The sequence below is a fragment of the Drosophila eugracilis genome, unplaced genomic scaffold (assembly GCF_018153835.1).
Source record: "Drosophila eugracilis isolate 14026-0451.02 unplaced genomic scaffold, ASM1815383v1 contig_496, whole genome shotgun sequence".
Classification (NCBI taxonomy): Eukaryota; Metazoa; Arthropoda; class Insecta; order Diptera; family Drosophilidae; genus Drosophila; species Drosophila eugracilis.
This window is the reverse complement of record NW_024573367.1, coordinates 106050-120197: the sequence shown is the minus strand read 5'-3', so window position 1 is coordinate 120197 and position 14148 is coordinate 106050. Positions and strand designations below refer to the sequence as shown.

Genomic DNA, 14148 nt, shown 5'->3' with positions numbered 1-14148 from the left:
ATAAGTCCCAGGAAAGTCAAAAATTTATAGGACTATTTAATGGATTTCTATAATTTTTCAATTTTTACACAACTACATCGTTTGGTTATTAGTCTAATTTTTTATTATATTCCCAAATTATTTATTATAGTTCCAAGTTATTTTTATAAATTCCTCAGTTGGTCTTATAATTTCCACCTAGACTGTCCAAACAAGATAAATAACCAAAAGGAAATGACTGGCGTTGCCGGGCGTAGTTTTCAGTTTTCCATGTAGGTGAGCAGTGCATATCATTGTTTTATTTTACCACAATTAAACGAATCGAAACATCAAAAACAAAAAAAGATTAGGGCATTTATCAATTTTATTCTAAGGAAAACTAACAAAGTAAAGGAAAGTTTAGCGGAAAATCAAAGATCTTCCACAGAGCATTCCTCGCATTGCCAAAGTAATTCAAATTTGAAATCCAAAATCCATATCTTTTATCCATTCGAACGGATAGTTTTCCTGATTCCCCGAACTGGCGGACACATGTTAGTTGTTAGTTTTGCGGGAATGTCTGCGGTGGCATGGATCCCATGAATCACCGTCGGATAAAATATATCCCCATAAAACTGGAGGCAAGTGCAAGCAGCGAAAGTGAAATGTTTCGAGATGGATATATAGTCCGAGACACACAGATTATTCGAACCAAAAATAATACAATGGCGAAAAGTAGAGTTTATGGGCTAGCTGGCTGGCCAGCAAGTAGCGTAGTCTCAGTTCTCATTAATGGGTTTAAAGGGTGTCTAAGCAGAAGATTTTAAATCAACAACTTGAGAAATCTTTGATACTCTTTTTAAAATTTATAAAAATCCAACAGAAAGTTATATTTCTTAAATGACAAAACCCAATTTAAACTCATATACAATTTAAGTAATTTAATGTTGATTTATGATACATTTTTGTATTTCAAATTAACTTAACTTTAGTTATAATTTAGTGAAAAACCCAACCCTTTTTTCCACTACTTCTATGTCTAAATCTATAAACAATCCGCCACTTGTTTGTTTACAATCCCCATACAAAAAGAGGAAATTCCCAAAAAATTGAACAACGAAAAAAGAATTGAAAATGCCAGCGCTATGTGAGATTTTCCATCTGGCCCGTGTAATAAAGATTCTCGGGGTGACGGGGTTTACCATACGAAAAAGGGAAAACTGAAGAGGGAGTGTATCTTAAATATAAAAAGAAAATATAAGGGGAATAGCTAAATGAGGCACTTATGTACTTAGAGTGAATGTGAGATGAGATGTGAAGTCGAGAACTCGCAGAAACCGAAACATATTCGACCACTTGACATTGATGAGTGAGGATTTTCAGGAGATCCCACAGAGCGATTCGATTCGGGTGGTGTCACTTGGCCTGGCCCCCACAAACCCGCACTCCCTTCTACCCCACTCTGCCCAGAAAATAGCTCGTCAAAATCCGGAAAAAAGCCAACAACCAAGAAGTGACATCAGCCTGTGAAATTCTTGCTCGTTTCATGTTCGAATTTCGTTGGCCAAAACAAAAAAATGCGGAACGAAATTTGGCCAATACCAAAATTGTATCTCAATTAAGTTTCAATTGGCACACAATACGGCAAAGGGAAACAAGGGCATGGGAATGTATAAGACGAATTCTGAATGCCCTGGAGGAGTAAATGAAAAAGCATAGTGGTTTTATTTGATTTTTAGATACCATTATATAGTAAATTTAATTAATATAACTTTAATATTTTTTATACATTTTCTATCTTCAAACCTGTACACATTAGGAAATGAAAAAAACTTGGTAAAAAGAACATTTTTGAAATTTCGAGTATAAGCCTTGAAGTTAGTCCAAAAATCCAGCGACTTATTTAACTGGGTAGAGAAAATCCGAGAAACCGAGTAAGGTATCAATTAAAATTGGAGTCGCGTGGCGATTAGCGCCATTATCCGATATCCGCAATCGCAGTGGGCGCAGCCCTTGTTTCCGGTGCAGAACTACATTCCCGCCCCCTGTCCTTGTCTGCACGGAGCGAAAAAGTGGTAATTAAGAATTATTCAAGAATTTTTTCAGTTTCAATAACTTTTATTGTTAACGTGGATTCATTTCAATAATAATACATTTTTTTCCAGTGCTGCTGAAGTCACGTCACCCATGGATTCGGCGTTCGTTGGCCTTTTTTGTTGCCTTTGCCACGGGTCTATTTATTGTTGTACTGCTTTCTGGGCCATAAACATCGGACTATTCCAGCAGAACAATAAATAAGAACACTGGGAACACGGCTACATACAGAGAAAATCCAAAAACAGTGTAAGAATTTTATTCATTAATATAAATTATTACAACGTGCAAGTTTATTTAAACATCTAACATTCAATGTGTCTAAATATGAACATATTTTTCAAAATCCTTTAAATTTTTTACTGTTTACTTATTCCAAATTTCAGGAAAATAGATTTTTCTCTGTGCATATGTCACTCCAGATGCTCTTAATCCAGGTACGGATAGACTGGTGGCTCCACATCCACTCGATCCACTGGGCGAACCTGCAACGTTTGCCAGATACTCCTCTTGTTTGTCTTTGATTTGCCAACATTTCCGCGGCTCTTCTGCAAATCACTGTAGGCGGGCGGTTGCAGAGGATTTCGGATAAAGCCACCTCGAATTCGTAGGCGTGGAATTCTACGTCCGGGCACCCGCACCGGAGTCAGCCAGCGAAGCTGCTCCAGGCGACGCTTATGGCGCTGCTGGAGGGTCCGGGAGGCACAGTAGGGACGAACAGTGATATAGAAGAATATCTCGATCACTGAGAAAATGCTGAAGCCCATGAAGAGGCCCAAAAGACCACCGGTATTAGCTGAATGTTAAATATTATTTTTTTAAATATTAGTTGAATGCTTTTTTTATGAATTTTAAAACTCACACAAAAACTCGGTAAAGCCAAACATCTCGGACTTGGTGGTGCTCCGGAATATATTGGTCATGTAGTAGAAGTGCAGAATGGAAATCTCGCTGGCATTGCTATATGGTCCATGGAAGATATAGTCAGGTAGATTTTCGCCGGCCTGAAAACGTGGATCCGAGACGATCGATGCGGTTGATAGGGTGGCCTTATACGTGAGCTCAAAGCAACCTGGCCAGCAACTTTCGCAGGTTAGGTTTGTCATCGATGATTCGATCTCCGTTTGTACACGATCCGTACAGAGATTATCATTGGGTCCACACACCCTCGCCATTGGATCGATCCGGGGCAGATAGTACAAGACACAGCTGCATTCGCGAAGCAGCAACTTCGCCTCGCACTCCAACTCACAGTTCTTTCGCGAATATGTCCGATAGTAGGCCAAATCATTTTCATCGGAGAAAAGGCAACGACGCACCGATTTCTTAATGGATCGTATCGTGGGCAGGGCATCCTCATAAACCGGTTCAATGGGTATTCTCGCCTCACGTCCAGCAGTCACCACGAATCCATAGTTGCTCACCTTCGGCAGTTCGGCAGGATTGTGAACAAGGACCTTAAAATGTTTTTAAAAGTACAAAAAAATATATAAAAATAAATAGGTTATGGATCTACCGACGTACCTTAAATCCCACACTCATGGACTTGGTGCAGTAGTACTCCGCTATGGAGGCATTCAACACCACAGTGAGACCCATGCGAATGCCGGTGCCACCCGAGGTGCGCGGATAGTAAAACTCGGGCAGCTTGCGGGCATATCCCTTCTCAGGCGTCCAATCGATGGGTTCATAACGCGAATTTGGCTGAGCCGGTTCCCACCTAACATCGTCGCTATAATTCCGGATGAGATACGATGGATCCAGGGCATTAAAATTACAACACAGGCCATCGTCGGTTAATATTGAATTAAAGAGCAGGGAGCACTCTTCTTCCCGTGAACCAAAACTGCAGTACAACAGCATCTTCTCGCACGGCTGGGCCACCTCCACCAGGATCGCCTTAAAGTACTTCCAGGTTCCGATATAGGAGATGGTCGTATCACCGCCCTGGTCACACAAACCCATAAGTAGGGAGAAATTTGTGCTGGTCCGGGCAATGCGATCCACTTGACTCAGCAGTGCCTGGTTAAGATTACAGATCGTGATCGCCGGAAAGGGCATATTACTGGTTAGCTTTTGCTTGGCACTGGTCGAAATAATAATGGGCGAAGCGCTCCACTTTACGTACACGTTGGAGATGAAAAATCCGGACAAGATTACCACCAGTACAAAAGCAATGCCGAAGAACACACTGGAAGAAGGTATAGAAAATGTAGTTTTAATACATTGATACAGAAACCTCTAGGATCTATGTCATATAAAATACAAAATATTGTTCCCTGCTTTGCCTGATTCCGACTTTTTCCTCATCCGGAGTTGAACAATTAAAAAAAAGTAAGTAAATTTTAATTTTAGTTTTCACACTTTTGTGGACAAAATCCATAGTACTTATAGAAGCTATGTGTCAAGAGATGGATACCGATATGGAAAAGGAATCCTGGCATCACTTCTGTAATCCTGCGTTTAAATCGCCATCTTTGGATATCTACAATTTTAAGTGCCTCCAAGGGGAACTGAATGCCATTTTGAAGACCATGCAGATTCTCTGGTCAAGTCCCGATAAAGCTAAAGATTCTTGTATCGCCAGAAAACGGAAACATTGCACTGATAACCTTAAGGTGAGCTGCGTCAATACTAATCCTCCAGCCGAAAAGTCATAAGCTCTTTATCTATTGACTTCATTATCTAACAAATCACTTCGAATATTAATTAGTTCTTATTAAAATCTGATTTCTTATGGTTATTATCGTAGATTTTTTTTATATTTATAGGTATATAACAAACAAACCGTTCTGGAATGGTGATGCTCTCCTCGGCGATGTACTTTAGGCCATGAAGGGTGCTATTTTTCAAATAGTAGACCACACTCCTCTTAATGGCCGCACAGCTACAGATAGTATTGTCGTCGTCGTCGTCATCCGAATCAGACACCTTCTTCCACATCGAGGAGCCACTGTTGCGCCGCCTGCTATCTGTCAACTTCTTCATCATTTACTGTATCCTGAAATCTATGGATCAGCAGTATTTATAGGTCGCTGCTAACTCAACTTGCTGCACTTGCAATTCCATTGCGGTCATCAGCTCTAATCATATTGACCCAAAGCAAACAAGGTCTTCCATTTGCAGTGATAACTGCCAAATTGATTTTATAACCCTCGCCACCCAACACATCAAAAATCAAGCAGATGACCAGAAAATACGATTACATGGCTGCAGCATTAGTAAACTTTACACCTAAAAGTAAACATGGATACACGCACGACCTTCACCTAAGCATTTGTAATCAAAAATATTATAGACTCTAGTAAACAAATAGCCCATGTGTAGTAATCACAAATATGAGGCTAGCAAGCAATATTAAAATAAATTGATCGAGATTTTGTATCACCAAGGAAATGATCTGGCAAATAATATTAAACCATTCATTTTCAAAACCAAAAGTGGTAAAATTTATTTAATAGGCATCTTTCGTGAGCTAGTTATATACTTCATAAATAATTCCAAAAAGCAATTGACCTTCCTGGCCACATATCCATTAACACTAACATACTAATTCTAAAATATTCGGATTTTCATTAATGGTACGTCCATATAAAACAATTCATTGGTAAAAAAACTTAATGAGTTTTTTCAATTATACAGTTTGAATATTGATCTTCAGTAAAAATATACAATTTTATATCTATTATTTATATATTTACATAACAATATTTACCTTCCTTAACATAGTTAATTTAGGAAAAGGAATTTAATTGAAATTTTCATGGATTTTCATTCTAATTTACATATATTTTTAAGGTGCACCCACCGTATAATCTCTTTCTAGTTTTCTAGCACTTTATCCTACGATACCTCTTTTATCACTTATAAATTCAGATCAGCATACCCTAGACATCGTTATTTTGAGAAAATCATTTAAAAAAGTGATATCCTAATTCGGATTGAATTGGAAAAAGTCCACGTTGAGATCAAGTATGGCCTCCGTGTTGGGCGTTTCCTTCATGGTTAGGGCCTCTACGGCGTTATCACTGGCATGATCGTAGCCATGATTTACAGTCGGTGGGGCAGCTGCCACTGGCGGTTGCATAAGATCGCTGACATTTCTGAGCAGGCTTTCTTCCGATGGCGGATGAAGTTGACCACCCGCCGATAGGTTTAGACGTTGTGCAGCTTCGTCCGTAAGCGGATCGTCCAGCGACATGCTTAATTCGGCATAAACTACTAGATTTCGCGCTCCTCCGCCGCCTCCGTTGGCGACTAAAGCAGCACCTTCTGGTTCTGGTATCGGTGAATGCTGCGATTCCATAGCGGACATATCCAGGGCATATTGACCCTCGGGTATACCCAAAACTCGTGCAATCCGGGAATTTACAAAATGCAATCCCGATGTATTTCTTATTAGACGCTGGCTACGCAGTTGCAGCTGCTCGACGAAGTCGTTCAGTTCGTTCAGGAAGAGATCGGAGCGCTGATCCTCGCTTAGATGCGAATGCCGTTGCAGTTGGGCGGTCAGAAGGCCGAAAAGCGAAGGTGTGGAAGTGGGGGGAGTTCCTGCTGCTGCTGCAGCTGGTGGCTGCTCGCCAGGACGTGGCATGTGCTCCGGGAATTTAACAAAGTGCCGCTGCAGTCGGCGGCCCAAGAAGATCTTCCCACAGCCCGGGCAAACGGCATTCTTTGGCACTGCTCGGGGCGTGGTCGTCATCGCAGGTTCCTGGCTGCTGTTGTTACTCTTGGGGGCTGGCATGGGTGCACGGTAGTCCTTGTCCCTCAAATCCGCCACAAGCATCTCCAGCATCTGAGCGGAACTGGGCTCGGTAACTGCTGGGCCACTGATAACAGGAGCCGGCTGAGGCATGCAGCTGCGCACCTGTCGTCCAGAACGAGTGCGATGTGTGTCGGGATCAGGTTTCTGTTCCAACGCATGCGGCTTTTTAGCCATGCGAGCTGTGGTTACAGCAGAACTGACTCGTTTCAAGGGTCTACCGACTTTTGAGGCTGGATTCGGGTTATTTTTTGCAATCGGTGGACAAATGCCCATACCTGTGGGATCTGGGCAGCGGTAAATTGTCATCTGCTGGGTCACCGCATCCGTGCGTATAACCTGATTGCGCTTGCTGGACAAAATTGAAGGATGTGTGACTTAAGCCGACCAATTAAAGATAGTGTAACGTACCGATCAATAACTATGTGGTCATCTTTGGACAGCTTGTGCAGGCTGCAGGCCAACTGACAGAGCGTGTCCTTCTCTTTCAACAAGTCATCTCCAGAATCTGGCAATCCTTCAACGGGAGCGGGATTCTGGTCAGGATTCTTTTCAGGATCCAGACGATTCTCCACAAAACCAGACTTTTCCGGCAGTGCCCGCAGGTCGACCAGGACTAAGGGATCTTCCAGCAGATGCTTCATTTGCCAATCGGGTTTCTTGTTTTTAAATAAATGCAAAAATAAATAAACTAAAAGAATAACATTACATTTGGATTTGCGTGTTTGAGTGCAGAAAAATACTAGATTGGTATGTATTTCTTTTGTATTTTGGTTTATTTAATAAGTATGTTTTTGTTTTAGTATATTACTGGCATGGCCGTGGCGGTCACACTGAATCTTCGCCCTAACAAATAATATACTTTCAAAAAATGGCCGATAACACAGGCTTTATCAATGTCCCATGGAGGCAGATCCAGTTCGGCGAACGGTATGATCGACCGTTTCCGTCTATGAGCCGACCGAAATGCATTGGGGTCTGCAGCATCAACGCTAACCGGGAATATGTGGACGACGACAGCGGCGCCAGTTACTTGGTATACCCATCATGGCCCCAACTGCCGATCGATCTGAATGCTGGGATAGAAGACGTGATACGCAAACCAAACGATTCCGCGGTCAAAGATCTGGAATTTGTGCTTACCTACATCCAGCGGCACAAGGACCAGCTGCTCCACCCGCGACATTCCAATTCGGGAAATTTTGCACTGGACACGGACTTTATCACATTACGCGGAATTTTACGACAGATTATGTGCATGCAATACGATTGGAATCGTATTTTCCGCATTAAGGCCACTCTCATCAATGGCAACATTTACATGGCCAAAGAGGACACTCCAGAACAGCGGCTAGAAAATATGAGTATGACTAGGGCCCAGCTGGACATGTGCTCATGGGGCTTTAAGTTCGAGCAGTGTCTTACAAGTCCCCAGCCGCAATGCAAACCAGTAACCAATAAGCCGGTTAATGAATGCGAGGAGTTCATGGCCATGTTCCAGGGAAAGCTAAACGAAATCGAACTGCTATTTGGCGCTGAAATGGACTGTGTGGTTAGCCAGGTACCAGTGTAAGTTTCTGCAGTTTCTTTTGAATTAACAAACATAGGCGTATATATGTATTACTACTTGTTTAATCATTAATAGTGACTTCAAAGATCCCAAAGTGCTGAATTCTCTAAATTTTGTAGAGTTAAAGACTAGCGCTCACAATATGACCCATAAGCAATTGCGCAGCTTTGATAACTATAAGTCGGCCAACTGGTGGAGTCAATCGTTTTTGGTGGGCATCACAAGGATCTACGCGGGACTACGCGACCCCGAGGGAAAGGTTCAGGAGATCAAGGAGTTTGATGTCCCTTCACTGGCTCGCAGGAAACCGTGGAATCCATCGGCCATGGCCTGGTTCCTCGACCAGTTTCTACGAGAGCTTAAGAATCTGCTATTTGTCATTGACGATTCGTTTGCCGTGGTACAGGTTACTTTCCAAAAAAGAGGTGCATACTACGAAGTGTTGCGCGGTCCGGAACACCAAATCGTCCCCGAATGGTATCGCGACATGCTCAGGACGGGATAAGTTTTTTTTAGAGCTCTATCCACAAAAGAGGGCATTTAATATAATTTCTATATTAACTTAGATATGTCTAATTTAATCAAAAGACTTGCTGATGTTGTAAACATTTAAAAAATAATGTTCCGATTTGAAAAATCTTTGGTAAATCGATAGATATTAACAGAAATAAGTAATACAAGGTCATACGAAGGCAATCATAATAATATTATAGACGCCACGGTTTTCCGCGGTTTGTGGGCGTTAGAGTGCGCGTGGCCGGATGCAACTTCGTGGCAAGTTGCAGAGGCATCTCTTAAATACGTGTTCCTAAGCAAAATTTTGTAGCTCTATAGTTTTCGAGAATTTTGCATTTTTGGTTTTTCAGGTTTTGTGGGCGTGGCTTGATCGGAACAATTCGCATTGGGAGCATCATAAAAACCTACATGCTTAATCCGAACTTTCTATCTCTTATAGTCACCGAGATATCAGCTTTTCTAGAAAATCCGAAAACCGTCTTTTGAGCCTTGTGGGTGGGTGTGGCCGGATAGTAGAACCACAATAAGATGCGCTGGCATCTAAAGATTATACTTTCTGAATTTCAACTTTCTAGCTCCAATAGTTCCTGAGATTTCAACAATTTTAGTTTTTTGCGATTTGTGGGCGTGGCAGGATACCACTTGCGCCACTCGTAAAGGTAAAAGGAAAGAGTTCTGATTCTATAAAGAATATATTCTTTTTAATAGGGTTCAAGAGATCCGCAAAGATCTCGAAAACTATAAGAGCTAGAAAGTTGAGAAAAGCATGCAGATTCTAGAGATGAATAAATATTGCATTTAGTTTTTAATGATACTCGTACAATATATACAACCTGACTTAAATCTAACATTGAATGCATTAATCACTTGAGGTCGTTGGTCTCCAGAAGAGGAACTGCGCTCGGTTCCAGTTTTCCACTTGTCGGGCCATAACGTCGTCTATCCGGTGGACTGCCGGCAGTATAGCTACCCATTCCGAAAACGTGGCTACTAGTACCGCCCAAGGATTCGCGTTTTTCAATCACACAGTCGAAGAAACGAGAAAGTTTCACGGCATCGGTGGTTCCAGCAGCCAGACTACGGTTGTCCCGGCAATTTAGCCAGATCTCCTCGGCTCCACATTTATCGGCTGTTTGAAAATAAAGGAGAGAAAAGTTAATAGGTGAGCAATTTAAATAATTATCAATACGTAGTCGCACCTATTCCTCCGGCCTTCTTCACAGCCGTCTTGGGATTTCGCTTCTCATCAATGAGATCTAGCTTTGTACCCATGACTAGAATAGGCGTTTGTGTGGCACCCAAAAACTCCTCCATGTCAAATCGGATGTGCCCGTCCGTGCCGGAAGTGTTCGACGAGAAGCTACTTAACGGAGCCGGTGGCGATGGTGGCAGGGAATTTCCACGAGACTTGTACGTGTCCTTGCCTTCCTTGTTTACGATTTCGTACAGCCAATCGAGCAGCTGCTCCTGAGACTTGCCATTGGTAAGGTCATGGACTAGGATAATCCCATGGACGCCCGTATAGAAGACGCTTCGGGTGTTCTTATGGCTCAAGGATCCACCAACATCAAAAAGCTCTACAAAGTAGGGACATTGGCGGGCGGTGCCCTCCTTGAACTCATGAATCTTCACCTGGATATTGCAGCCCACAGTCCATCCGGGGCGGATCAGAGACTCGTTGTGAGCGATCAGGTGCGTCAGGCAGGTCTTGCCCACACCTAGGAAGACAATATTTCATGAACTAGTGGTAAGTAGAGTCGTTTATATAAATTATTTACCCGAATCGCCAACCACAACAATTCGCACTCGATTGTTCATCGCCATTTTGCAGTGTGACCATAAATGCACTATTTTTTAAATTTAGTAGTTAAAAGTAAGGTATTTTAGTATATTTTTGAGGTCATTGGACATATTTAAGTTATCGTGTGGCGGTCACATTACCCAAAAAAAGCTTAAAAAAACACTTGGCAAAATTCAGATAATAAACAAAATCAAAAATAGTTGAATTTCGAAAAAGATGGAATACGAAAGTGTGCTGATCGTAAAGCCGGAGGTGTTTATCTACAAAATACCGCCCCGTGCGAGCAATCGAGGCTATAGGTAAGTCGACAAATAGGAATGGAAAAGAGGTGACTACTTTTTTTCGCCCCTTTCTTTTGATTTTACAAGAATACAAATTGAACGTTTTTCGTGCATTTCAACGTCCCCACATTGCACATACGCATATATATATTTATTTATATATATATATTGGTGCTTTGTGAATGCATTAATTATGTTTTTAGCCAAGGTTACAAGCGCCTCGAATTTTTGTTGTTTTTGTTGTGCCTCTGAAGTTCAATTCCAATTGATTTTTTTCCTGTGCAATTATTGTTGAACATTTTCACTTACACGTATCCCAAAAAAAGTCAAAATACACATATACAAAGCGGGGAGGGGGAATGAAAAAGCTTCACTGGCGTGTGTGTAATTGTTGCTATTGGTGCTGCTCTCTTTGTTTTCCTTTTGTTGCTGTTTATTTCACAGTTAACTGCGCTCAGGTGAGCAAATAACAAATTTACGGAATACCTCGAATATTGGGGTTACAAATCCCTATAAAACCACTTGAATCGAAATTCTGGTGAAATAGTCGAAAAGAATCACATTCTACCGGTTTTTCCTATTATAATTTATGGCATAAATAACATGTAATAAATTGCCATTCGTCAATTATCTGAGTTTTATACGGTTGCTTATTTCCTTAAAAATCTATTGGCATTGCACTATTTGTATTATAAAATTATAATTTTATTTATTAATATTACGTATATAATCCACATTTTCAAATAATGAAGTGCTTCTAATTTCTTCACACAAGTAATTTTAACCAGATAACTCCATAAGTCTCGTCATAGCAGCTTTTTAAAAATTTATAAAAATGCGTTATGTCGAATGAAGAATTAAAATTTTTTTATTGATAATATAGTTAAAATTTTGTCATTCTTTAAACTTCACAGAGCGGCTGACTGGAACCTGAAGGAACCAACCTGGACGGGCAGGATGCGACTGGTGGCCAAGGGTACCGCCGTTATCCTGAAGCTGGAAGACAAGACCAGCGGCGCACTGTTCGCCAATTGCCCCATCGACACATATCCCGGCGTGGCCATCGAGGCGGTTTCCGACAGCTCCCGGTACTTTGTTATCCGGGTGCAGGACGATAATGGACGATCGGCATTCCTAGGGCTCGGCTTTGGGGATCGATCGGACTCATTTGATTTAAATGTGGCGCTACAGGATCACTTCAAGTGGGTAAAGAATCAGGAGCAGATTGAAAAGGAGAAAACAGAGCCGAAGCAAGAACTGGATCTAGGATTCAAGGAGGGCGAAACCATCAAGATAAATATGAGAATAACGGTAGGTTCAGCTTAAATTTTTAAAATATATAAACATTAATAGAAATTGTAAAGTGTAAGAACTTTTAAGTTACATTTTTATAATCTTAGAAAAGCGCCAAAGGCATCTGTACAATAGCTAAGAGAATGTTTATCAGTTTCATAACCGGAAAAGCAACGTCTCACATTCAAAGCCATCTGGCAGAAAATGTGCGCATTCATCTCTTTTTTTTGAATCGGCTTATCTGAACTGCTGAAATTTGATAATTATGTTTATGGTTTATATAATCGAAATATAAATACGATTTGAGCTTTAAAAATTGTGAACTAAAATATTAATTGCTTTCCCTTTTTTATTTCAGAAAAAGGATGGCTCCGAGGGCTCCTCGCGCACTGGTAAAAACAAGGGCTCGTCGGGTGTCCTGCCACCACCTCCTGGTGGCCTTGGAAAGATCGCTCCACCACCGGCCGCCGCTGCAGCCACGACGGTACGACAAAGTCCAGGCGTCTCGCCCGCCCACAGACCTGCCGCTGGAGGATCTGAATGGACCGACTACGCATCCGCCGGGTGAGCCTTAACTGAATTATGCAGCATACTTATTTCATATCTTTTCGTTTTTGTCATATATTTATATATCTATGATGACTAATTTTGAAATGATTAAATTCGTAATTGTAATGAGAAATTCATTCCAATTTTCAGCGGCAACCAAGGACAACAGAACTCGGCCAATGCCAACTGGGTGCAGTTCTAGATAGACATCCTCCTGTTCCTGCTGCTGCTGCGCTTCTACCCCCCAGAACTTTATTTGTTAAGGAACTTCAGATGTTTTTTTTTATTCTCCATTTACAACAAATTATTTTCGTTTTTAATACGACCAAAAGATTGAACAGAACATTCAGCAAAGGCGTCACGCGTTAAAGTTAAAGATTTTTAATTAAATTGAAATTGTGTATTAGTTTCCCCGCCCCTTCTCACTCTCGTTGTCTATCTCTACAATTGCCTCTCGCTCTAATTGGAGGTCAATGATAATGGAGAAATGGGAAGAGTTCTCAGTGGGCGGGGATTTATAGCAAACTATTTAGCCTGGTTGTTAATTGTATAAATGAACATAATGATAATTTTTATGAAAATTATTCTAAAATGTAATTTGTTAACGTCGAGATAATGCAAGTAAAAAAAGCTAAGTTTAAATCAAGTTATACATGAACACGAACACGAACACTGCAAAAACTAAAGTGAAATATTCAAATTTTGAGTACTTACACACGAACATACACGCACGTAAAGGACATTCCGCAGATGAAAGATAGGACGCATTACATACCAATCTAATTTATTGTTAATTCTCCTCTGAAATTCCCTCTGATCAACTTGTTTCGCTGACCTATCCTTTAATGGAATACAAGAAATTATACAGATCTATATCAACCCTGTTCCCTTTTTTTAACTTTGCTCAAATTTAGTGAAATCGAAATTAATTGAATTGAAAATAAAAAGTTATTATGGTATAGATCGATTAACTATGGTTTAAAAGTTAAATTTATAAATTTTAACTTTTAATTTGGTTAAAAATCCTATTTTCTTAATTTCGATTCAACGAAATTTGAAAGAATCAAGAAATTGGGAACAAGGCAATACACATATATATTTTTTCTGTTTTAAAATGGCACACACATGCATAGCAATTAAGTAAATCAAATGAATTATATATAATATACAATATGAAGAAATATCCATATGTATTTAATAAACCACATAATTATAGAGAAGGAAATCTTGCTAACTCTGAATTGTTGTTTGATCCCGAGAAATCGAATCGATTCCCCACCCCAAAATCAATATCCTATACAACTATGCTAGACGAAACCCTGTG

The 14148-nt window shown here is 40.6% G+C and overlaps 5 protein-coding genes across 5 annotated transcripts; 2 read left to right on the top strand and 3 right to left on the bottom strand.

Moving 5' to 3' along the window:
* Positions 1–2093: 2093 nt before the first annotated feature.
* On the bottom strand, positions 2094–5409 carry LOC108103505 (pickpocket protein 28). The gene is made up of 4 exons (XM_017209016.1): positions 4841–5409; positions 3577–4243; positions 2915–3509; positions 2094–2848 (listed from the first exon to the last, which is right to left on the bottom strand). The coding sequence occupies exons 1-4, from the start codon at positions 5041–5043 to the stop codon at positions 2481–2483; spliced, it is 1833 nt and encodes a 610-aa protein (XP_017064505.1). The 5' UTR covers positions 5044–5409; the 3' UTR covers positions 2094–2480.
* Positions 5410–5473: 64 nt separating this feature from the next.
* On the bottom strand, positions 5474–7548 carry LOC108103506. The gene is made up of 2 exons (XM_017209017.1): positions 7226–7548; positions 5474–7166 (listed from the first exon to the last, which is right to left on the bottom strand). Exons 1-2 carry the CDS (start codon positions 7456–7458, stop codon positions 5984–5986), a joined length of 1416 nt encoding a protein of 471 aa, XP_017064506.1. The 5' UTR covers positions 7459–7548; the 3' UTR covers positions 5474–5983.
* A 101-nt stretch (positions 7549–7649) lies between these two features.
* LOC108103466 (decapping nuclease DXO homolog) lies at positions 7650–9080 on the top strand. Its single transcript, XM_017208961.1, has 2 exons — positions 7650–8383; positions 8460–9080. Exons 1-2 carry the CDS (start codon positions 7686–7688, stop codon positions 8887–8889), a joined length of 1128 nt encoding a protein of 375 aa, XP_017064450.1. The 5' UTR covers positions 7650–7685; the 3' UTR covers positions 8890–9080.
* Positions 9081–9686: 606 nt separating this feature from the next.
* Positions 9687–11396, bottom strand: LOC108103479 (rab-like protein 3). The gene is made up of 4 exons (XM_017208982.2): positions 11292–11396; positions 10679–10747; positions 10100–10618; positions 9687–10029 (listed from the first exon to the last, which is right to left on the bottom strand). The coding sequence occupies exons 2-4, from the start codon at positions 10722–10724 to the stop codon at positions 9764–9766; spliced, it is 831 nt and encodes a 276-aa protein (XP_017064471.1). The 5' UTR covers positions 10725–10747; positions 11292–11396; the 3' UTR covers positions 9687–9763.
* On the top strand, positions 10816–14049 carry LOC108103481 (NECAP-like protein CG9132). Its single transcript, XM_017208986.2, has 4 exons — positions 10816–11000; positions 11897–12293; positions 12634–12839; positions 12975–14049. Exons 1-4 carry the CDS (start codon positions 10918–10920, stop codon positions 13024–13026), a joined length of 738 nt encoding a protein of 245 aa, XP_017064475.1. The 5' UTR covers positions 10816–10917; the 3' UTR covers positions 13027–14049.
* Positions 14050–14148: the final 99 nt, after the last annotated feature.